At 36.4% G+C, this 24,249-nt stretch overlaps 1 protein-coding gene across 1 annotated transcript; it reads right to left on the bottom strand.

The window, feature by feature from the left end:
- Positions 1–24,237, bottom strand: NCAPG (non-SMC condensin I complex subunit G). The gene is made up of 21 exons (XM_010710358.4): positions 23,979–24,237; positions 23,686–23,895; positions 22,296–22,524; positions 20,647–20,792; positions 19,864–19,948; positions 16,767–16,959; positions 14,764–14,913; positions 12,847–12,987; positions 11,846–11,969; positions 10,296–10,385; positions 9,947–10,126; positions 9,516–9,626; positions 7,743–7,862; positions 6,400–6,636; positions 5,902–6,083; positions 4,288–4,462; positions 3,744–3,905; positions 3,086–3,257; positions 1,590–1,682; positions 1,061–1,139; positions 1–328 (listed from the first exon to the last, which is right to left on the bottom strand). The coding sequence occupies exons 1-21, from the start codon at positions 24,087–24,089 to the stop codon at positions 202–204; spliced, it is 3,117 nt and encodes a 1,038-aa protein (XP_010708660.1). The 5' UTR covers positions 24,090–24,237; the 3' UTR covers positions 1–201.
- Between the last annotated feature and the right edge of the window lie 12 nt (positions 24,238–24,249).

Genomic DNA, 24,249 nt, shown 5'->3' on the forward strand with positions numbered 1-24,249 from the left:
TAATATTTTAAAGTGTTTTTATTACATCAATGATGTACTTCATAAGGGGAAGTTAATCAAAAGTTCCTAGAAAAATACGGAGCTATAAATGATCCAATCCTGAAAAAAATTAAATGACACTAACAACAAGAGAAACCTTAATTTTTCAAGCCTGCTGTTAATAAGTAGCATTAGCAGGGGACATTTCCTCTCAGTTTGTCTTTATTCATCAGCTTCCGCACGCAAAAGGGTTGAAAGATTCATTCTTGTTTTTTCAAGTGCTGCAGTTTTTGCTCGTCTCGAAGGCCTTGAACTTGGCACTGGGACTGATTCTGGCATTTCATCATCACTGAAATATAAAGTATTTTAAAATTAAGACCCAAAGGATTAAATAGATTAAAGGGTTTGTTAATAGAAAACTTGAAATCACCGTACAGTAAATCCTTAACCAAAAAACCTCAAGTATAGAAAGTATATAATTAGTAACAAGAATTTATGAGTGTTTTCCAGGTGATACAGCAGCATCAGGAAAGATAATGGTAACGATTGATCATCCTCAATCAGGGGGTTACTTGCTTGAAAAAGAATGAACGCAACTGATAATTATAGAGATAATTCAATGTTTCTATCCTACAAGATTGGAAGGGAAGAAACACACTTTAGATGTTTTTTAAAGTGTTGGAAGATAGGAAACAGAAATAGAAGCCAGAAATGTGGAGGGGAAAAAAAACATTGAAAACTCAGAATCCTCCACAGAAATGGTATTAAAGCAAAAAGCAGAAGTGGTCAGAAGAAAAGAAATGCAATCAAAAATGGAACTTCTGACAGACAGAATGTATATTAATTCTACACACAAAATATCTAAAAAAATTTAATGGCTCTGAGGAATAATAGCATTTGAAATACAGTCCTACAGCAGTAGGTTTGAAAACTTCCAAAGTATCAGCAGAAAAATACTTTTCTTAAACATTTACTTCTGCATTAGGTTTGGGGAAAGAAAAATATTCCTTTCTAGGAAGGAATTAATTTTATTTCTAGAACTGACATCATGTTCTTGAAGGCAGAGAGAAGAAGTATTTACCTTTCACTACCAGATCTCACAGCTGTGCCAGTTTTCCTTCTGCTCACAGATCTTGTTCCCACTGCTGCTTTTCTTTGCCCTAAGTATAAGCAAAAACCCCTTCACATCACGTTATTCCCTTTGTTAAGCCAGATTTGCATCTTCCAATTACTGATCAATGATGTATTAAAATGCATATAGCATGCAGTCACAACACTGAGTGGAATGTTTTATTTAGACAAAACATTAACAACTAAAAACCCACAGACAACTTCTCACAGTCACCTGGACGTTACTGTAAATGACTGCGACCATCTTGAAACCTTGCAGGCAGAGAAGTTCTTTGGTTTTTTGGTTGCTTTTGTTGTTTTGTTGCTTTGATTGGAAAAGGTTAATAGCAGAAAAGTTTTGTGGAAAACAGTCATTTTCATCTTTTAATATGTTTTTTAAAAGCGTATTATGAAGACTGCATTGTTTATATGAAAAAAAGAGGTTCAAAAGTTAATTTTTGAGTTAGCCATTATAATAGCCAGAAAAATCCAGTGCATACCTCTGCCAGTTTTGTTTCTCGTGGATTTCAGTTTTGCAGTTTCTTTACTTTTCACTTCAGTAACTGGAGTATGAAGAACATCCTCAGTATTTTCTGTTAACAGAATAGTACATCAGAAGTCAGGTAGTCAACTTTCAGTTTACTGTAAATATCAGTACATAAAAAGATTCATACAGTTTTAAATCCATTTTCCTTAAACTATAAGTTTCCTATAACTATGAATTAGATAATAAGGCCAGAAAGAAGTTTAAAATGTCACTCAGCTGTAACATTGCCCCATCATAGCTATAAAATACTCCCTCAGTCATGCATAAACTACTCCTGAGAACTGTTTGCCCCCCATCCCTAAAATTACTGATGACTTCAGGAAATCCCTTTCTTCAGCAATTTATGCCATTGCTGAAAGTTTTTTTCTTAAGGTCAAGTTTGCATCTCCTTTGCAGGAATTGAAGGACAAAAAGTAACTAATTTTGCTCTCATCCATCATTTCTATATTTGAAGACGACCTCTTGACTTTTAATGATCCAATCATATTTTGAAAAAAAAAAACAATGCTTTTTTCTCCTAGAGTTTGCTTAAAATTCTCAAAATTCCTCTTTTGAGAGAGATTCATCCCAAAATACTATTTGCTATTAGCATAACATTTTATAAATAGACAGACGAAGCTGCTTTAGAGTTCCAGCTTCCCATCCAATAAATAAGCATAGGAGATAATAACACAGAAGATACTTGATGCTTTCAGAAGCAGATTCAAGTCTTGAAGTAATCTACCAGTATATAAACAACATTTATTTTAAAATTAAGATTTTTTTTTTAAGTGGTGTTCTGCTTAAAATAGCTGTGTGTCAGTCTTTGTGGAGGAAGCCAAGGAAGTCTAAGCATATTTCATCCGATTCCTTTTCAACTGAAACATATTCGATTTCCTGAGCTACCAGCACAACATACACCGCTAAGATGTGCACAACTGCATAAGCTATGCTGACTGTGGAAAGTTTTCCAGCCTCTTCCACTATAAGCTCAAATAGCAATAAAAACAAACCTGGTTCCAACATACAAACTGGTAATAAGAGACCAATGTAAACAATTCAGTGCATTGACTGTACATAGCTATAATACAGTCTGCCAGAAGTGCACCGTTACTCCGCTGGAGTCTTAGTGAATTGCATTCTACAGATGTAAAGAGTTACATGTCACTTTTTGTAAGACAGCACAAGGTTTAGCTGGCAGAGAATGCCAAGCAGCTTAAGAAAACATCAGAAATTAATATTGTCTTTCTTAAAAAGAAAGAACTATAGAGCAGACCCTCAAACTCAAAATACAGCACTGCTTACATGAAAATAATAATAAGATAAAAACTGTTCTGAGTTATTTCAACAGTATGCATATTTACTCTTCTGCTTTTTTCCCCCAACAGTAGATTTGCTTAGTAGGGGAATAACTAAGACTTCTCTTCATACAAATCCTTGCACGCCTACTATCTTACACTTCTGAATTACCTTCTTCATTTTGAATAGTATTTGCAGATAATGTCTTGCCATTTTCCTGTGTGTTTGCAGAGACTCCCCTTTCCTCCGTGCCTCCAGACTGATCTCTGCTCACATTTGTACTTTTGGTCAAGTTCTTCTTGATCCTCTCAATAGCTCTTTGACACAATTTATCTTTCACTTTCTGGGAAGAGACACTAAACATTAACAGCTACTTAATTTTACGACTATTTATTTTATTAAGAATACCAACTACAAGGATTAGTAAGATTTACTGTTAAGAATGACAAAAAGCATCACATAAAGCTGATTATTCTGGTTGAAAGGAGAAAGACTTTCTCCATCAACACCGCAACCCCAAAAAACTTATTTTTAAAGAGGCAATCTGAGAAAATAATAAAGTTACAGGACCTTTCACAAGGTGAGATGGAACATTGCTACTTCGTGATGATATCCCTGTAGGGGAGCAGGACTCTTCAACATTTCACATAGCTTTGTCTTTCTCTGTCAGATTTTTGTAAATGCCTCTTTAACCAATTTTTGGGAAATCCATTTTTAACAAAAAATTTCACTCAGGTTATCATATTAAGCAACAGGCACTTCATTTTTAAGCACATCAGAATATTAGACTGCTATTGGCATTAGAAAGAGCCATGTTATTTATATCTACCTCTAGAATCTCATCAAGCAAAAGCAGAAGAGTCTCTGTGGAAGAACTACTGATTTCCAACAAACTTAACGCTCTCGCATAAATACGAACATCAGGCACAGTTGGGTCCATCAGGATCTCATTGCAGATTTTCAGTGCTAAATTATCATGCACTGTTAAGTCCTGTGAAAGAAAGAAATCAGATACACGGAATTTCTCTGAAAATTATTTACAAATTACAACTACATCATTCTAATTTAGACAGCTAATAATTAATTTCACATAGCAAATATCTATTTTTTTAACTGCAGAATTTTGGGTACATTACTAACTCATTTTTAAAGCTGCTTTTCCCAGTATGAATCAGTAAGGATGGTGCAAATTTCTTTTAGTATTACTGAAGTGTAAGAGTGGAAGAGAAATATTTAATAGCCTGAACAGTCACTTGTTTAATCAGTGCTCTGAATCTAGGAATCCCTGACAAACAACTAGCAGTAACTGAAGGGGTCGGTTCTTCATCTCTAGGTACAAGTAATGCTTGCTTCCAGTTTAACCCACTGCATACCTGATACTCTTGAGACTTCTTGGCCTGAGGTCTCAGTCCACTCGGTCTGGTCAGATCCACCAACAGCTCGGAAACATTACTGATATCTATTTCAGCCAAGGGTGAAGTTGCAGGAGCATTTAACAGTGTTTGCAGAGTTGGAAGATAGGCTTCCTCAAAGCATTCCTGGTTGGATCTGTTTCAGTTGAATCAAGCATTAGTAGTGTAATGAGACAGAATTAAATCTTTTCTTCTACCATTAAAGTTTTCAATTTCATATATTTCAGCTGTCAGAGGAGAGGCCAATCTTACTAGAGACAGGCAGCAGGATCGAGACCACAAAACCTGCCTCATAGAACCAACTCCTTTAAAGCTTTAGCTCACTGGGGCTTTTTCCAAGGAAATGTTATGTAACACTCCCTACTTCTGTACCTAACCACTTACCACAGAAAGCCTAACTGATATATACAGACAGATTCTCTCATCAAGGGACAGAAACACACTTTCCTATATCTTCATTTTTCTTCTGCTCATTCCTCCTTTCTGCTAGTAATTCTCTTTGGGCATACATCTCATTGTGCCTGGCAAAAAAAAGTGGTGATTAACAGCATTTTGAAAGAAATATTTGTGTTTTCTTGAACTCAGAAGAGTTCAGGACTCCTGCCAAGCAAACCTACAACCCGCACAGTTGCACAGGGTTTTGTGGCAAGTTGTCTGAAAGTGTAGTTCCACAACACGGATCAAAACAATTTAAGAGGTACAGTGCCAAATCATACAAAGTACTGGTCAGGGAAACAAAGCCTTTTTGATTTGTTTGGTGTTTTTGTTTATTTGCTTTTTTAATCTCAGATACTTGATCACCTTCTATTCGAACCCAATTAACTCGGGAACAAAACCAATAAGGTAAATAACTTAAAAACATTAGATTGTTTGCTTCTGGATCATTGACTCAAATGAACTAACCAGAAGACTTTTTGTGCACTATAAGTGGGGCAAGAATGTACAGAAGCAAGAACTCTCCCACTTAACGACTTGTATTTTAAATTGGGTGAAACAACTGACATATCCAGATTATTTCCTACAAGTTAGAAAAACAACATTTAAGATATATAGTAGTACATACATACAAGTGACAAGTGACAACTTTGCAGACTGCTCTGAATCAGCTGTCACACAGGGTAATAAGTGTCTGTCCACTACCAAAAGATCTGTTGTGCCTTTAGTTTGTCATACACTCCAGTTAATAAAACCAACAAAAATATCTTGTTTCTCTGATACCTACTGTGAGCTGTTCATTCTATTTTGAACCTTTCCTGATAGCATCTATTAAAGTCACGTTCCAAAGTAGTGCTCAAGAATATAAAGGACATCTTTTAAATTATTTTTTTAATTCAATATACAGAAAAACACTTTCAAAAAGTCATAGGAAAGAAAAAAAAAAATAGGTCAGAGAGGAGGGAATTTACGGAAAGTTTTCAGAATGGTCATAGATTGAGTCTGCACACATTCAAAAGTAATATCCATAGAAGATTAAAGTAAACAGATCTAACAAGTATTTATGCCATTCTGAAAAGGGTTGCCTAAAGCTGCTTGATCAATATACCTTATCACATAATATCTAATATGAAGCCATACCTATTTGCATAAGCATATAAAGGGAAGAAAACTCCCAGACAATGTCTAAGTTGAGTGTCCTCTTCAGTCACAGGATTATACCACAATAAAACAAGACGCGAAAGAAGTTTGGCACTTGTCAGCCTCCCAGAAAACATCAGTTTGGCTATGCCTTCTGCAGCTTCTGTTCTGAGTTCTGAAAACTGAAGAGAGTTGATCATAGAGACAAAACACCAATCACAGTGATTTTCACTTATACTTTATTGTATAGTCTATAGTTTACATCTAGTTTTGAAAATCAGTTCTCTACATTTCAATATCTGCACCTGCAGAAAATGCATAACTGGCTCAGAAGTCACACTTATTTGTATCAGTGGCACTTATTTTCTAGGGCGACTAAGTATTTTAACATGAGACTACTCAATACACATCCTGTAAATTTCAAATGCAACCTAGCAGAAGAGTAAGCCTTCTACAGAAATTTTAGAAGGAAAACAAGGCAATATTTATATTTCTTACCTCACTGTCTAAGAAACCATAAAGAAGCTGCAGGAAGCTGTGAATTGTAGCACTCTCTTCTTTCTTCTCTGTTGTTTCGCCTTCTTCCTCACAACTTCCATTTCCAACATGCACGTCTTCACTTTGAGGCTCACTGTCTCTTCTAGCTTTGAATGGCTCAATCCCAAACAGCATCAACTGATCAAAGACTGCCTTTAAAGCACTGAGCTTTATCTTTATATTGTCTATTTGTAAAACCTAGGTTAAATAAAGAAAACACATACATAACGTTATAGCAGACCAGCACTGGTTAATATTAGAATAATACAAGTGGATATTAGTTTTTTTCTTTAGTAAGATTATCCCAGGATCCATACATGAAGTTTCATATGAAGTTTCCAAGTAAAACAAACTTCAGACAGAAGGTGGGCTATGAGTTGAAGCTTAAGCAACTTGAAATTATAATATTCTGAGAAATAATCCACCAAATTTTCTATGCAATCTCCATTAAAAAAAATCCAGTTTCACTCACGGTATGCATGTATGAGACATAATCTTACCTTTCAACCTCTAAACATCTAACAAACAAAAGCTTTTTATCTGTACTAAGTCCATAGTGCTAGGCACTACAGAAAAAACACGTAAGACAATCCTTGCTCTGAAAGACCACGTAGCTTAATTAAAATAAACATGCAAAATATGTCAAAGAACTGAGAGAAAAGTTCATGAAGGTCCATAGTTTACTATGTGTATTATGCTTCAAATTAACATTCAAATCAAAAAAAGATACAGTGGGTTAGCCTCGAGAGTGAGCCTTCACCAGTTTAGCCCAATACTACATCTGACAGCAGCCTACAGAAAGAATATGGGTTTTAATTGCCCATAGGCATCAGAAATATCTACATGAAAATACATTCTCCTGAACTTCAGGGAGTCAGGAATTGCTGGTACTTAATTCTGGTGCTCGAGTATAATACATTGTGGTTTTACTTATTGACACATGACCACCTGTATGGGAACTGCTGAATCACAGCCTGAACCTCTGATTGATCACCTGAGGCAAGCAATGAGTCAGCCATGGGAGCACAGTGAAGGCAATTCTCTTGTACTGCCAGAAGGGGTGGAGCCTCGCTGCACCTCTCCTAGACGCATTTAAGAGCTGTCTGCCAGTAGGGAAGGATCTCTTCTGGAGATCTCTCCCCTCTGGAGTTTTGCAGTGAGCCCAGGATGTGGATAAGCATTCTATCTATTCTCTTTTTGTTATTATAACCTGCTTAGCCAAACTCTCTTGTTTATTTCATAATTATAACATCTTATATTCATTGACTATACACCACCACTCCATCTTCCAATACAAGTTTTACCTGCAACAACAATGCAAGATGCTGTCGAGCAAATTCTTTGCTCTGAAGGGCACAGCAACCCAAGCACAGAACTGCCATGTTTCTCACAGCTGGATGGACATTGGTTACGCCAGGAAGTATCTGGGAAAAACAATATACAGCTTGTCATTGAAATATGCAAGTCAAAAATAGAGAATTGACTGCATTGTTCAACATTTTCTTACTCTGAAACTAGAAATAAGTGTGATACAAGACCAGAAAGTGGTAACTACTCCATTTATCTAGCAGATAAGCAGAATCAATTTTTGAGTACATAAAGTAATGATAGAATCACCAGTATTTTGCCTTGTATTTGTTTTAATAGACCTTTGTTTTTCAACAGAATAGTTGACCACTATTGAAATAGAAAACAAACCTGCACAGTTCTTCACAGAAATACATTAACATTCTCACAAAGAAATGGTACATAGTTCTAAATTGTAAAATACTGACAACTTTCTTTACCTGGAATAGCTTTTAAGAAGTCACTATAAGAATCCACATGAAAGAAAAGCCAGGTTGCACACAGGACGCATGATATCAATCTATATCTTTGTGTTCAATGAAGAACGAAAGTTTAAAAAATAACAAGATAGCCCTAGTACATGAAAACCCAGCAAGAAAAACAATATAAAAGCAGGATATTGAAGATAGAGAAGTGGAATAAGCAACAAACATGGAAATTAAAGAACTAACTAAAAAAAAAAAATTATGGATGGACACATCAAAACTAATTATTTCTTAGAACACTATCATACATCTGAAAGAAATCAGGTGTGGTTCCACAATATTGAAGCTACTCTAAATTGGTGTTAGAATTCAAACTGGAAAGAAAATTGCCAAAATGCCCATACTGAATCAGATCTTCTAGATCATTGCTATTAGCAGTAAAGATCAAAATCAAATTCCTGTTGAGTGTTACATAAGCAGGCTAGGTAGATACCTCCCATGAATTATTGTCAGCATCCCAGCAATTTGTAGCTGAGACAATCTAGAAATGTGAGACTGTTCCTAGCTACCTAATTGTTCCATAATATTTCTTTTTCATGAACTTATTCAGTTTTCCTTAAGTTTTATGCACGTTCTCAGCATGCACATATCCTTTGACCAGGAATTCCATAGATTATGTATTAGAAGAACCAACTCATTCCATTTGTTTTAAGCTTGGTGATTGCCAGCTTTACCTTATGATTATACAATCCTTACTCACATTCTCCATGATACCCATGACTTCTGACCTCTCTCAGACCCTGTTTAAGTTCTCTCTCTTCCAGGTAAAAAAAAGTTCACTCATTTAGCCATTCTTCATACAGAAGCTGTTCCATACTTTTCCTTTCTGCTCTTCTCTTGATCACTTCCAGTTCAAATATAACCATTCTAGATAGTTAGGATAAAAACTGCACAATAGTATTTAGTTGGGAGCGTACCATGTGTTCACACAGTAGCATACTATGGGTTTTTTCTCCATTTTTTCCCCCCTTTGTTATCTGCAGAGGAGACTTAAAATATTTTGAAGCAGCACACTCAGTTACAGGGAGAGTCTGTTTCTTTTAGTAACTCCTTGCTGCATTCAGTTCTGGTGTAGATTCTGAGCTCACATCTGGGCTGCACTTGCATGTTTTGGAACGGCTCAAAAGCACTAGTCACAGTACAGAAAATATAGCAAAATGATTCTGAAACAATCACAAACCATCCTGCCTGTGAAGTAAAACATCTATTTTTATTATAATTACAACAGTGTTTATTGCTACATACCAGAGATTCTATTATTTCATTAATGGTTGGATCAATTCCTTTAGAAAGGGCCATCATCTTGAGAAGCTCGTGACATATCAATAGACACTTCAACAGTGTTTCAGGATCATCCTTCAGGGTGAGTAAGGAAAAAAAAAATTCTGTTACTAACAATGGTGGCTGTGATAGTGAGAATAGGCACAGTAAGTGAAGTCATTTCATACCCAAGCAAACATTTCTTACCCACTACAGATTTGATATGCGAGTGAGTTAATAAACAATGAAAAGTGATTCAGTTTCATGTTTTCAGTTAAGAGTAAATACAGCATAACTAAGCTCCTTTTCAAATTCTTCAGTTATTTAAGAACAAAAGAGCAGTTTATTGCAATCCATTTTGAATAACCTCCAAAACAATTAGCATTCGTAAATACAGAAAAGGGAAAAACTGAAACCTTCTCCACACGCATTTCTTTAATTTCACACTGCTCTGCTTCTTTTATCAGATCATTTTTTGTGTGTTCCAACTCAGTTATTTTCTCTTTTAATACTGATGCTTTATTAAAATCCTGCAGAGTAATGCACTCTTCCAAAGCTGCTTTTGCTTCAAAAAGTTTCACTTTTATTTCAGCCAACTGAAATGTAAAGCAGAAAGAATATAATTATTATCATTCTACAGCATTATAACCTATATGGTATTAGCCAACAATGCACTACTGACATCAGTTATGAATATACAACTATACAAAACTCTTACTTGATGGACAAGGATTATTTTTTTCCAGTTAGCTAAAACTAGCTTACCTTAATCTGTTGCTTTCTTATTTCAGCAGCATCAACAGGCTGGTCAACAGAAACAATTGGCTCACGAACCTCTGAGACAATTTCTGCAATCTGTTGTTACAAACAAAATATTGATTTCAGCTTAGATATCAAATACAAGCATTAGTTTAACTTATCCAAATCTAAAATACCATCTTTCTGAAACTTCTACGCAGCTTTCCTTAACCAATACCACTGCACTAAGTCCTCAAGGAGGATTTACTTAACAATGAGTAGCCTAATCATGAAAGTCTAGTCTTATCTGCAGTTAGCTAGTTAAGCAAGAAAACAGAAAACTGCATATCCTCAAGTAAGTTGAACAGTTTCTATGACAGTTCACAGGCACTGTCTTCTCTAGGTTTGAACACATGCTTTAGAAGGACAGATTGGTAACAACAGCAAGACTTTTCACCTGTTACTGCCACAGTCAAAATACACTAATGCTGTCATTTCCAGCTCTGTAAACTACATATGTAATACAGTGAGCCACATAAGTAATTTAATTCCAAGCCAAATACTTGCGTGGAACTGGAAGCAGAATTAGTCTGAGGGTTGGTTAAGGGAGTTCATTAAGGACAGGTCTGTTATGTTAATAAGAAATTAGATGAAATAAAGAAAACTAAAGACCATTGAGACAGGAATGGTTTCAATTTGATTTATCAGATTTCCACAGTTAACTTCTTCTTAACCTCTACCCAAACAGCAGAATATGCTGAATCAGTGCATTTCACTGGTATATTAATGAATCAGACATTTTCTGTTAGTGTTGTACTACTGTAGTGCCAGGGTTACTACGGGTATTCCAAAATGGTCATGTAACAAACGTATATCCCAGCTTTACCTACTGGGCTGAGACTTTCCAGAACTGCTCTCTGTCCGTAAAGTCCAGAAATTACTTAAATTATTTCAGCAAAACCAAGAGTTTTTCATTAGACAATTTGAAATAATCATTCCTCATATAGGAATATTCCTCATTCTCTGGGCAGCCTCATCTAATGGCTGGCGACCCTGCGCATAGCGGGGGGGGAGGGGTGAAACTAGATGACCATTGTGGCTCTTTTCAATTCAGGCCATTCTATGATACTATATAGGGACTTTACTATAAAAAGAAGATTTTTCTTATAAACGTTTGAGGTCTTTTCTCAGCAGAAAGGAGGGAAAAGCAATCTGCAATCCGGAATTGTAAAGTATCCTCATTTTCTCATTTGAACGTTCTACTTAAAACCGTTTGGATCTAATAAGACAAACAATTTAGAAACAGGCAGCTGAAGAGCAGTAGTTTCCTAATTTGAGCGTTACATTTACAAAATCAGCAATATGCTCTGAAAACAGAGCTCTTCATATAAGCACAAAATGCAGCCATGTTAAGGGGAAAAAAAAAGGCAGAGGTGCGTAGCACAGAAGAACATAAATACTTCTCCAAACCAAAAACATCTTAATTCCTGACATTTCTGTTGCAATGGTTTCTAAACACTGTTTGTCCTACAGGGAAAGCAGAACCCAGAAAACAGTAAGTCTCTGGAATTACTTACAATTTGAATCCTTCTGGCATCATCCTTAATGATCCTGAGTAATCTTTCCACAAGTGGAGGTACAAGAGCTGTTGAAGTCGCAGGCAGAATAAGAATCTTTTTTAAAAGAACTAACAGATGCTTTCTGCATTAAGGATGGAAAAAAAAAAAAACCCACAATTTGCATTGTTAAGCGTTAAATTATTTTACCCACATTAAGTTAATGTGATGAATACATTACAGGATAAGCTTCTCTGTAACTATTTTGTTCCTTAGTAGTTTATCTTCTCCTTATTTTACCCCATTTCTCTTGATTAGAATATACTGTTTTTATTTTTTTAATCAGTTTTGTCTATCGCTTAAAAGTCATTCCAGCAAAAAATATCCTGAAAGCCTGCCATTGCTTATTAGGCTCTGATGGGATGAAAATGACAACCTGATAGTACTACCACAACTGTCCTTTTTCAGGAAATGCCCATAATGGTATAAGCTTTTAAATTTATTCTTACTACTTCACAGGAAAATGTTGCTCAAACTATAGGAGGATTGTTTGAACAACTCAGTTAACACATTCCAATTCAGTCTGAAATCTAAACTATCTCTACCTTTTTAGGCTGTAGCAAATTGGGCTTAAAACTCAAGATACTCACAGGCTACCCACTACAAATCATTTGTGAAGAAATCACCCACTTATCTCCTTAATTTTTGGTATATTGGGTTCCAAATGAACAGTATTGTAACTTCATAATCAAGAAAGTATAAAAACAACAAAATTTGCTCTCCACAACGTTGTATATGCATGAAACTTTTTTCTACAAAGCAAGCAGGCAGCATTTCACACACTCTTGGGTACAATTCCATTACAGAGATGGTGTTGGTTTTTTGTTTTTTTTTTTGTTTTTTTGCCATTTAGCAGAGATTCACATTTCATGTTTGATCAGATCATTTTCCCAGCAGAGGCCTTATGCCTATGCACAGACAAGTGCCATCCGCTCAATAACAGATTTTCTATCCAGGTTTACCTTCCTCCCTCTTCACTGGTGTCCATGCAGTCTATAATAAGAATCAGTTGCTGGCCTATAAATTCTTTTGTCATCAGGTTTTCAAAACAAGCGAAGTCTTCTCTTTGTTCTTCTCCAAGAACTGGCATATTTTGTATGTAACTGAATCCAAATAGAACAGATCATGATTCAGAATCATGGTTGCAATGAAAAAAAAAAAACACACATAAACAAAGCAACAACAGCAACACAAAAACACTTCCCTGTCATGTATAAACAAGCAGTTACCTTGCCTACAAAGCCTAATTTTTTTTTAATGTTCTCCTTTTCATAGATGAATATTTCCAATAATGCTTATAGATAAATAATACCAATAATGTACAGTTTGAGAATACTTCATCCACTAAAAACAAACTCCCTGTTTGAGAATGCAAAAAATGAAATACCTAAATAAAACATACAATCCTGTATTTGTTCTTAAGGGTCAGCGACTTGCAGTTTCTCTTGTCTTAAGTGATGCTGTCATAGCACACATACATCAAAGATTTCACTAGACTCACAAATCTTAACTGAACCAACCAATGGGACTTCTCACCAACGAGGAGCTTTATAGCTGATACTACAATCAAGTATCAGCACCTACCTAATTAATTTTATTCAGCCTCTTCCTTAAGGGGAGGATTACTGAAGGCCTACTGAGTAAGATTGGATGGAACTTTTTAATTTTTTTCTGAGAAAAAAATGTTGTATGAACTGTTAAACCAGTTATGAATTCATAAAGTTACGCTCACTAGCCTGGACCCATATTTCTATATTAAGTGTTTATGATTCTTCACTTCTGTTCATGAAACACATTAGCACACAGAACACTGGAAAGTAGCAATGATTTGTAAGGCATTTTTCCTCTCAGAGGGTGGTGACACACTGCAGCAAGTTGCCCAAGGAGGTTGTGGATGCCCCATCCCTGCAGGCATTCAAGGCCAGGCTGGATGTGCTCTGGGCAGCCTGGTCTGCTGGTTGGTGACCCTGCTCATAGCAGGGGGTTGAAACTCGATGATTGTTGTGGTCTTTTTCAACTCAGGCCATTCTATGATTCTATGACTAATACTAGTATGCTACTCCACCAAAGAGAAAAAAAGAACATGCATATGTTTAATTGGAAGTATCTCTAAAAATACTTTCTTCAGCAGATCTGATTTATCTGTATTTTAGTAATCTTCACTACACAGTTTACAAGTGCAATACGTCAATTAAGATTTCCTAGCATTCTTCACGCTCACAGAATTTGGACAGAATATTCATTAATGTGAAGACTGAAAGCTTTTCTCTCTCTCACCAAGAAAAATAAAAATTCCTTTTCTTCACTTAGGTAGAAGATTGACTTAACAAAACATTCCCTGTTTCTCCTTTGTTAAATTGGCCTATAACTGGCTCCCATGGCAGTTCTATCACTAGCTGAGAACATTAGGTTTTGTGAAGTGTGCCCTTGTGACCAGGGAGAAAGACAGGGACAGCAGCCAAATTTTACTTCATTTTCACAAGTTACTATAATGAAAAACGTGCCAGTTTCTGCAGGCTCTTTACTAAACAGCAACCTGGGTACTAACAGACAGCCAAAAGAAGAGCTGCATGTTACAGAACAATCATTCTTGTAGTTTTAAAGACACAATTATACACAACTCATCTTCAAGTCCATCTTGCTCATAATCAATGAGTAATGTGAAAACAACATTTTGAAATATTCTATTAACTTTTTAGTTTTTTTGTTTTAAAAAAGATTGAAAATAATTCTTTATTCTAAAAAAGAAAAAAGTACTGTTCAAACAGATCTTTGGCTTTGAAAGAAATCTGAATAGCTGAAGCACAGAAATACGATCTACCTTTTCAAAAATAATTATTTCGGTGGAAGACAAAAAATGTATTTTAAATGCAATGTACCTTAATAAGTAATCTGCATACATGGCTGGTTCTGGCAACATCTGTTCCAGCAAGTCTTCACCTTCTTCACCTTTTGACTTTAGATGTTCACAAAGACATCTCCAGTGCAACACATTCTCAGCTGTTAAGTTTTCCAACGGAATCAGTTTTCTTAACAACAACAAATAAACAGAAATAAAGAGAAGAAAATATACAAAACAAACGTACAGAAAAAGATTTTCTAAGAAGAAAAATCCTGTGAAAGATATTCTCCACAGCTGTACTTACAGAATGACAAAAATAACTTTTTATAAATAAGGACATGGAGTTGCAGGAGCTTCTCACTACACTGAGCTCTTCAGAATTTTACACCAAGACATTTGTGTTCGGTGTTTTATACGAAAGCTTTGTATTTGCAGAAAAGAATCTGCTCAGCCTTTCAGATCTCCAAAAGTAATCACCCACGCTAAACTTGCACTCTATGAAACATTGCCATGACTACAACTGGGGAAGACTGAACTCCACTAATCTGTAGAAATATAATTGTATTATTTTTCAGCTTCTGTTCATAAACTAGTTGTTCTGTTCTTGACTGCAGCATTTCACATAATGTTCTACAACTTTTTGCTCCCCCCAAACAAAACCAAAACACACCCAAACCCTAATAACATGTAAATGAAACCACAAGGTGTAATCAGAAGTGTCACGAAAGAAAAGCCAAGTGCTTTGCATAAATCAAATAACCTCCTTACAAGTTGAATCATTTCACTTGCTTCGCAAGGTGCCATTAGTCCAACAGATCCACTTCTTCAAAACATTACTTACAATTCTCAGTTAACCCAATCTTTCAGAAAGGAGCCTTTGTTTTGTGTAGGATCAAAGTCAGATCAATAAGTCTATAAGTATTTTTCCTTTGAACTTTAGAAACTGGCACATTTCCAAAAGCTGTGAGAATGTTATTTCCCCCTTATCGTGCTTTTAAAATCCGAACAGGCCTGCACCTGTAGCTTTGAAGTACAACATATCATCTGCTGGTTTCAAAGCACAGGTCACAAGCTGCTACTAGAACGCAAAACATTTCGTAAGACGGGATTACACTTTTTTTTCCTCCAAAACACAGAATAACCTTGTTTCCATTTTGTAATCAGTCACTACTTGTCATTTAAGTTTATCACGTGAGATGAGACTTAGATAATCATTCCACTCCAGTTTCTTTGATTAACTCAAAACATTCCTTGCCACATGTTTTTGCCTCCCTTAGGGATTTCCTATAGTTTCTATTTTTTCCCTTCCTCCTTTCATTTTATTGTTATGAAATTTAATATTATATTTATATCACATTCTCTTCACAGTAGCTTAGAACTCAAGCGAACGAATTCTACCAAAAATTAATGCAGGAAAAGAAGCCTAAGCTCCATCAAGCTTCCCTTAACAACTAAAACAGACTGAAACAAAGGCTAAAAAACAAGCTGACAGACTGCCTAAACAGTACAGGAGTAATTGAAACTCAAATTGTGCTGCCCCCAAGCCAGCAAAAGGGATTGAGGGAAGCCAAGGCAAAGAGAAAAAACAAAAACAAAAAAAAGAAGAAAAAAAAAAATCAATAATGAGGGGAAAGAAGAGACAAAAGGCAATATCCAGAATCTGAAAAGATGATACAGAATCTGTGATACTGATTCTTTTAATCAGTTATCACAGATTAAAATAAGAGATTGCAGTTTTGCAGGTGTAAACTAAAGCACAGCCTTTACCGTGAGCTGTAGAGACAGCACAGGGAAATGAAAGAAATTAAGAATTAAGTCCAATTACTCATAGCAGAGCTTGCTTTATTGATGGGTTTACTTCCCCCCCCCCCCCCCCCCCGTGATTTTCATAATTATTTTCAGTAACCAAACACATCAGAAATACAAACAAACAAAATGTAACCAAAACACTTAAGAATACAAACACCAGGGATACATCGCAGCTTACATGAAAATATCAGTCTTCTCATAAGCAACGGAAAAGAAAGCTGATCTCCATACCTGTTGTCAAGGTACTTGCAGTTCTGAATACAGTCGTTAAGTGGGGACAATGAAAACACAGCATTCAGTACTGGGACGGCCACTTCTGGGCAGTTTTCTACATCCAGTCGATGAAGCAATTCTAAAACATTCCCTTCAGTAAATTGTAACCAAGCTTGAAGCAATTTCTTCTTCATTACTTCCTTAACAGCATCTAATAATACATAAATTGAAACAGTTGATAAAGTTAGAGCACGTCAAAAAAAACAAGTTTTCAACATACACTCACAAATCACTGTTACATAAAGTTATTATACAGTTGAACTTGGGCTTTTTTTTTTTTTTTTTTTTTTGAAAGCAGCACAACTTTCAAGGTAAACAAGAACTACTTATGGAAAACTAGCACTTGTATGAGGGAACATCCTTTTTCCTCTATAAGGAATAAAGACTCTTTAACCAAAACCAGCTACACCTACAATCAACATGTCACCCCAGAAAATACATTAGTCATGACCTCTTTTATTAAAGCCATGGAACATTCTAGGGAAGTATGTCTGTACAGTTGCTCTCTTTCAGAGATTTATAATTGGCCATTGCTGAGGCAGGGGACCGATGCAGACTTTTATTCTGATTTGCCACACAGAATTCTTGCAGTAATTCAATTATCCAACTGTGTGTTTCAAAATCCAAAGTAAATCCCTCCAGTACCTCCTCCCCATTGAGGCAAATAATTTCAGGATCAGCAGAGTAAGCTTTATCAAGAAGGTATTTATGGAAACATCGAGTATACATCTAGATTTAAGCAAGGAAGAAAGGTTAACAGTCTGGTGGAAGGAAAAGGATAACTACAGTGACTGAAGTATGCTCTTAGGATGCGTTAGAAAACAATAGCCAATATAAGGGAAACAGTGACAACATTCACCTTCCTATTCTATATAGCCTTCCTATTCTATATAAGACATGATAATAAAAGACAGCATTCCCTGAATTCTAAAAACGCTGAAGATGTTAAAAAAAATAAACAAAATAAATAAACAAAAAACCCACAACCCACTAAATTTAGGTTGTAAGAACATCTCCAAGAAGTGAAAGGCATAAACCATCAGAACGTAGCAGTGTGAAAGAAAGCAAGTGGAGAACTGACAGCTAAGTGGTAAGCGCACCCTGCAAAGTAGAATTAGGCAAAATCTGGATCACGTCTCCTAGATCTGGTTTAATTATAAACCTTGCCTCTGAAGCCAATAAGAAAGACACTCCAGTCTAGCAACCTTTAATGAACAAGTACCTCTTTGTTAGCTTGGGAGTATGTTCACACGAGCAAATTCAATAAAGATACCCATATTCAAGGTTGCAGTTTGCAAAACAGATCAAAATGAGAGAATACTAGTGGATGTCTATATAAATGCAGACTTCATGGAACATAAACCTCTTTTGCCTAGCAAAAAGCATATAACATCAATGAAGCTGCATACCCTGGCAGATATACATAGCTTAAAAAAAAAAAAAAAAAACACCAAAACACAGAACAAGTTTTCAGTAGTTGGGATGAAGAATCATCCTAAGGAATAGAGACACCAGCAGAGGAAGCATCTTCCCTGCACAAGTGAAGAAGGTAGCTCTGTGCCAAACACTTCAAGGTCACCAAAATATAAGCCACATAGGAAGTCTATACCTTCTCAGTAAGGAAATGAAGCTAATCCTTGTTCCTGACAGATGAAGGACCATAGGGAAAAAAAAAAAAAAAAAAAGCCAGTAAAGGTAGCTTTCTCCTCTGGTTTGCAACGTTTACTAAAACAGAAATGCTTTCATCCAAAGACAAGAGAGCTATCAGTTGATATTAAGTACTATTCTTTTTTGGTAGGGAGGAAAAGTGAACAAGAATTGCCTGATTATGTCAAACTGCACACACTAGTATACTGATAAGAAAAAAAAACAGCAGTCCAGAACGTATTTTTTCCAGTGCTAGAATTCAAAAACAGAACTTGAGAAATTTCACTAAGTTAGTATACAGTAATTGAGAGTAGGTGGGAAAAACACTAAAACTTATCATGCAGAAAAATGATTTCTCTGCGAGTGCAATTCAATACAGCATAAGAGAGCTCAGCTGATTCTCACTTCTGCTTTGATCAAGAATACACTCATTCAGTCCCCAGCTCAGAACACATTCATGCGTGATGCACTTTGAAGAGCTTCTGTTACCAGTTAGCAATGTACTTCTTTTGCTCTCTGAAGGCACACAGCCACATCGGTCACAATTCACACAGCTCACAGGCAGTACATTACTACAGAAAACACTCAGAGTAACACCTAACAAGGCTTAAAACACAGGCTTCCCAAAGTATGTGAATAACACAGCTACACTTAAGCTGGCAGTTTTTATGGTGGAATTCCATGTCATTGCTATTGTTGGAAAGAAAAGTCACGTTCTGTGTAGGCAAACCTCTCGCAGATGCACATGGCCTTGTGATGTTTTGACGACAGCAGCGCACAGAAATACTGGCATGTTCTGAACACGGCTCTTCATGAAAATACATGTGATACAGCACAGAATATTTCAAAAACAATAAAGCTACTTCACAGTGAAATGAATGAGTCGATCAAAAATGCATTAAGTAATATTCATGCCAGGTAAACGACAAACAAAAATTTCTCGCAGGACATACATGGGAAACATTTTAAAACAATTTTCAGCCTGATGCTAAATTCTTTGATAAATGCAACAGTCATAAAGATATTTGGAATAAAGCATCTTTTTTTCAAAAATACATGTAATTAAATAACTACATTTCTCCTACTTCTGTGTTTAATTACGTTATTTTTGAGGGTTTTTTTGTTATTTTTTTCCTAGCTTTAATTTCAATGGCGTTCATTCTTATTTTAGAGCTCTATGGCTTTCCTGTTTTTTGAAAATGCAATCCTTTTCTGGTTTATCCACTAGATGATGACTGGAAGAACAGAAGCAGTAATCAGAATTTCTTGTGCTTAAACATTTCCAAACATCTCCCTTCGAGCTCCTAATTATTGTCATCACGGCTTCCACATCAGTAATCTCCACTACATTAGAAGGTATTCTCTCAAATACTGGTATTAAGATATTTTTAAAAAAATGATCACTTACCAGATCTGTCATTAAGTCCCTGTTGCAGCAGTTTTACTCTCTGTGCGATTGACAGAGCTCTCAGGTGAACTTTTTCTGCCAAAACCTTAAGAAAAAGGAAGATATTAAAAAAAATTTCTACACGTTTTAACAAGTGAATTTGTGAGCTGTGAATCCAAGCTCTCAGTTTTATCCAATCCACAGAATCTTTAAGTCAGTAAAAGCCTATAATACCTGTATCATCAGCATTCTATCTACTAGTAAGCAGATTCCTGTTCATGGAAGAAAATGAAGCTTAATCTAAGTTATGCAAGAAGAGAATATGGTTGTGTGTGTGTGGCTGTGTGTTACATTTTGTTTGAAGATCTTGTTCTGTCATTTTTAAGGCACTTGAACAAGAAACCTACATGGTAGCAGCCTTCTTTCCTCCTACCTCTACGTAGAAAAACAAACAGCAATTGATACTTCACAAAAATCGAATATGAAAACTATGCATAATTTTACACTAGTATGGCTGTGATCCTAATAGTAGTTAAATTATCTGTAGTATGAAACCGAAGAAAAATTGCTTCACTAACCTCACAAAACGGGCAGAGAAGATTACAGACTGTATAAACAACCTTGAAGAATTGAATTATATTAGAAATGCGATTTCTATCAGGCAAGTTCTTGCATACTTGAAAACGCCCCACCAAAGTTCTGGTAAGTGAAAAACCTTACAGTTTAACCAATGAGATATGATAGAAGATTTAAAGCATTTTCTTAAGCCACTGTTTGAAATTAATTATAAATGGTGCACTTTACCTCATATGCTAGCTTTCTGACAGCTTCCTTCACATCCATAGTACGCCCTACAATTTTTGGCAAAGTCCTTGCTGATGGAGCAATACACGACAGCACAGCACGCCTCACTTCTGAATTTGAATCATTTTCAAGCAACATGTTGTAAACTGAAAGTAAAATAATCAGGAGCCTTTGTAAGAGTGTAAGGCATTCACGTTATTGAAAAAAAAAGGACAATATTCAAGAAGATGAGCAGGCATTATTGGAACCTCTCCCCTTTTGCACAATGCTAATATAAACATAGGGATCAGGTTAGGGTCACAGCCCCAAGATTTTAAGGCAGCTCTACATAGAACTAAAGTCAAATGCAAGAATAGTATTTGTTATTACTAGGATCTTCAGTTAATAAAACTCCTACTATAGATCCTACCTATAAAATAACCACTTTGTCATTAAGTGGACAAAAAAGTATCCAAACGTTGGTGTCTTGGACCTCTATTCACTGGAAATGCATCCTTACCATCTTTGAGGAGAATCCTCAGTTTTACCTAACAACTGAAGATTGACAACTGCATTAAGCCTACCAAAATATATTAATAAATATTATCATTCTCATGTAATTGTTATATCCTTGCCTCTTTTTCAAAGTTAAAAGCAACAACATAAGATTTGATCAGAGAATACTCGATTTGCCCTTTCTGATCTGTGACTACCTTGATTCACAATGAAATTTTTGTTCCTAAATAAGAAACATAAACAAACTTTCAGAAAACAATTTCAAAAAAGGCATCTTAACAAGAACTAAGCTAATAATACCCTATAATAATTTTACAAACATATAGTCCATCTACTATTGCCTCTTGAGGCAAGAGGTCTAATAAAAGAGTAATGTCTAATAAAAAAAGCATACCATCCAAAATGAAGTTCACAAGTTGGCACAAAACAGCATAAGGAAAACTGGGCTCCAGTGGTACTAATCTCTTATATGGAACTGATTGCCCCATCCCTGGAGGCATTCAAGGCCAGGCTGGATGTGGCCTGGGCAGCCTGGTCTAGTGGTTGGTGACCCTGCACATAGATGATCATTGTAGTCCTTTTCAACCCAGGCCATTCTACGATGCTATGATTTATGAGCAAGATGAGATTTGCCAAGGAAAAAAGAAGGGCTCAAAACACATATAGGTCAACAATGCCAGTAACCAGGTGTATCGTTGATACAGAAGGCAGATGCCATTTTGGACAAAATCAGTCATTGTATTACCATTTCTACTCTTCTGAACGTTTTTGCACGAATTTAACTCAGTTGCACAAAAGCAGCCTAAGAGGGTCTGAACAGAGCAAGCATGTATCCTTCCTCCATCCCAGTTTGCAACACTATCTTTCTCACCATCCCACAACTGCACTGAGTTCACACAACAGTCCGAGTCTAGAGTGATCAGTCATTTAATTCCCAGTGGATCTCTCATTCAACAAGTTCTGTTTTTTCCCCCCAAACGTACACCACCCCCACCCATACAAGCTCCAGTGACAACGAGGCCCACCACTGTTGTAACAATTGCACGAAGAACACCCTCTAAGAAGGCATTACTAGAAGCTTCAAAAAAATGTTTCAAAGCAAACTAACATAACTCAACAAACCTTTTACACAAAAGAAAATAAGTACTACTTACTATTAACAACAGGACAATTTTCATCCTTAGGATCTTGAAGCCTTGACAGGGCCAAGACAGCTTGAATTCTCACATTTGAAAACTTATCTTTAAGTCTAATCAGCATAGCTTCATTGATTTTATCAAATAATTCGTCATCAATCTGAGCATTCTCTGGCATGTTTCTCAAAATCTTATTAACAAGCTGGCATGTTCGAAACCTAACTGCATGGCTATTTGCATCGTGAGACTGCAGGGAAGTGGAGCGGGGTGGGAAGAGAGAGGAAAAAAAAAAGTATTTTTTCTTATTTTCATTGTAATATTATCAATATGCATATATAAGTAGTTAACACTCCATACAGAAGATAAAATATGCACTTTCATATCGCAAAAGCTCTTCCTATTCTTAAGTAAGATTAAAAACTCACAGAATTGAAAAATATTTATAGCTCATCATTTATATCAGCAGCACACTGTACACAATTAGCATTGCCCTCAGAAAGTAAGAAAACTACACCACTAATCAGAAGACAACCACATGAGCTAGCTTCCTTCTGTCCCCATAAAACATTAAAGGAGAAAGAAAATAGGGATGATGGCTAGCTAGTGCTCTTGGCATTACTGATAACTTTTCATACCAAAACATTAATTTAAAAGAATTTAATTTTATTTGTGATCTCACACTATCAGAATTGACAGTCTTCTTTCTATACATAAACTCCTGGAACAAGCTGGCATTTGCATTATTAATTCCTATCGTGTGTGAAAAGCATTTTATTATTTTTACTTGTCAATGAAGCAGTATAAATTAATATCACACATACAAATGCACCCACAGTGAAACATTTAATGACATGCTTGATAGTCAAATAAGAAAACAATTTATATTTTCCTCACAGACCTAACTTTTAAAATCTGTTTTGCTGTGGGTTTTTGTGGTTGTCATAATCATAAAAAAAATCACAAAATCATTAAGGCTGGAAAAGTCCTCTGTGATCATCTACTCCAACCATCCATCTACCACCAACACCACCCACCGATGACTGCCCATTCATTTGTTCTGTGTGTTTTTTGTTGACATTGTTTTGGTTTTAGTTTTTCAAATCATAAAGCACTATCCTTGCCTTGCTCTCACTTTTAAGCTTCCAGATTGTAGATAATGCAAGAAAGTTTTCCCCATTGTGTACAAACAGAATCACAGAATGGTTTGCGTTGGAAGGGACCTTAATGCCTATTCCCATCCCCTGCCGTGGGCAGGGCTGCCACCCAGCAGCTCAGGCTGCCTAGGGCCACCCAACCCAACCTTAATACCTCCAAGGACAAGGCGTACACAGCTTCTCTGGGCAGCCTGTGCCAGTAAATAAAGTTTCCACTTTGCACGTTAAAGATTTAATAGCAAGTATTACTGTACCTCAAGCAGAAAGTTAAACACATAATTCAGAAGCAGATTGTCTTCTTCTCCTTCCTCGCTACCCTCCTCTTTCTCCGTTTGATAAAACGAAGTCACGAACTTAGCCACAAAATCGACCAGTTGCTCCACGGCTGGCTCCCGCTTGTAGATGATCATGACATACTTCAGGAAATGAACGAACTTCTCATGAAAGTCTTCCTTATCTTTTAACTGAAAGAAGCACCAGACCACAGTAATTGATAACCTTTCAGAAGCAGTCCTACAGTTTTCCCCTCAGACGCTCGGGGCGGTACCTGGCTGTAGGTGCTCTTCAAAGCCACAACGAGCTTCGCGGGGTTCTGGTGAGGTTTCTGGGCCAGCTGGAACGCCTCTTGGATCTGCAGCGGTTTCTTCGCCGGACACATGGCTGCGAGCAGGGCGCTCACACAGCCGCCACAACCGCCGCTCTTCCCACACGGAGCCCCGCGGAGCGCAGCGCAGGCGGAACGCAGCCAGGCCTCCCTGCAACGGCCGCCAGCTTCAAAAACGGCGCGAGCGCTGCCCCCAAGTCTCGCGAGAAAAGTT

Source organism: Meleagris gallopavo, chromosome 4 (genome assembly GCF_905368555.1).
Source record: "Meleagris gallopavo chromosome 4, MGAL_WU_HG_1.1, whole genome shotgun sequence".
NCBI lineage: Eukaryota > Metazoa > Chordata > Aves > Galliformes > Phasianidae > Meleagris > Meleagris gallopavo.

Bases quoted from the DNA above. Each gene is read 5' to 3' on its own strand.
- NCAPG (XM_010710358.4), bottom strand. From the start codon at position 24,089: ATGTGTCCGGCGAAGAAACCGCTGCAGATCCAAGAGGCGTTCCAGCTG. The intron at 16,960-19,863 runs GTAAGTGATCAT...ATGTATTATTAG, and splicing joins GGGACTTAATGACAGATCTG to ATGCTGTTAAGGAAGTAATG. The intron at 6,084-6,399 runs GTAAGAAATATA...AACTCTCTTCAG, and splicing joins ATGGTTTCTTAGACAGTGAG to TTTTCAGAACTCAGAACAGA.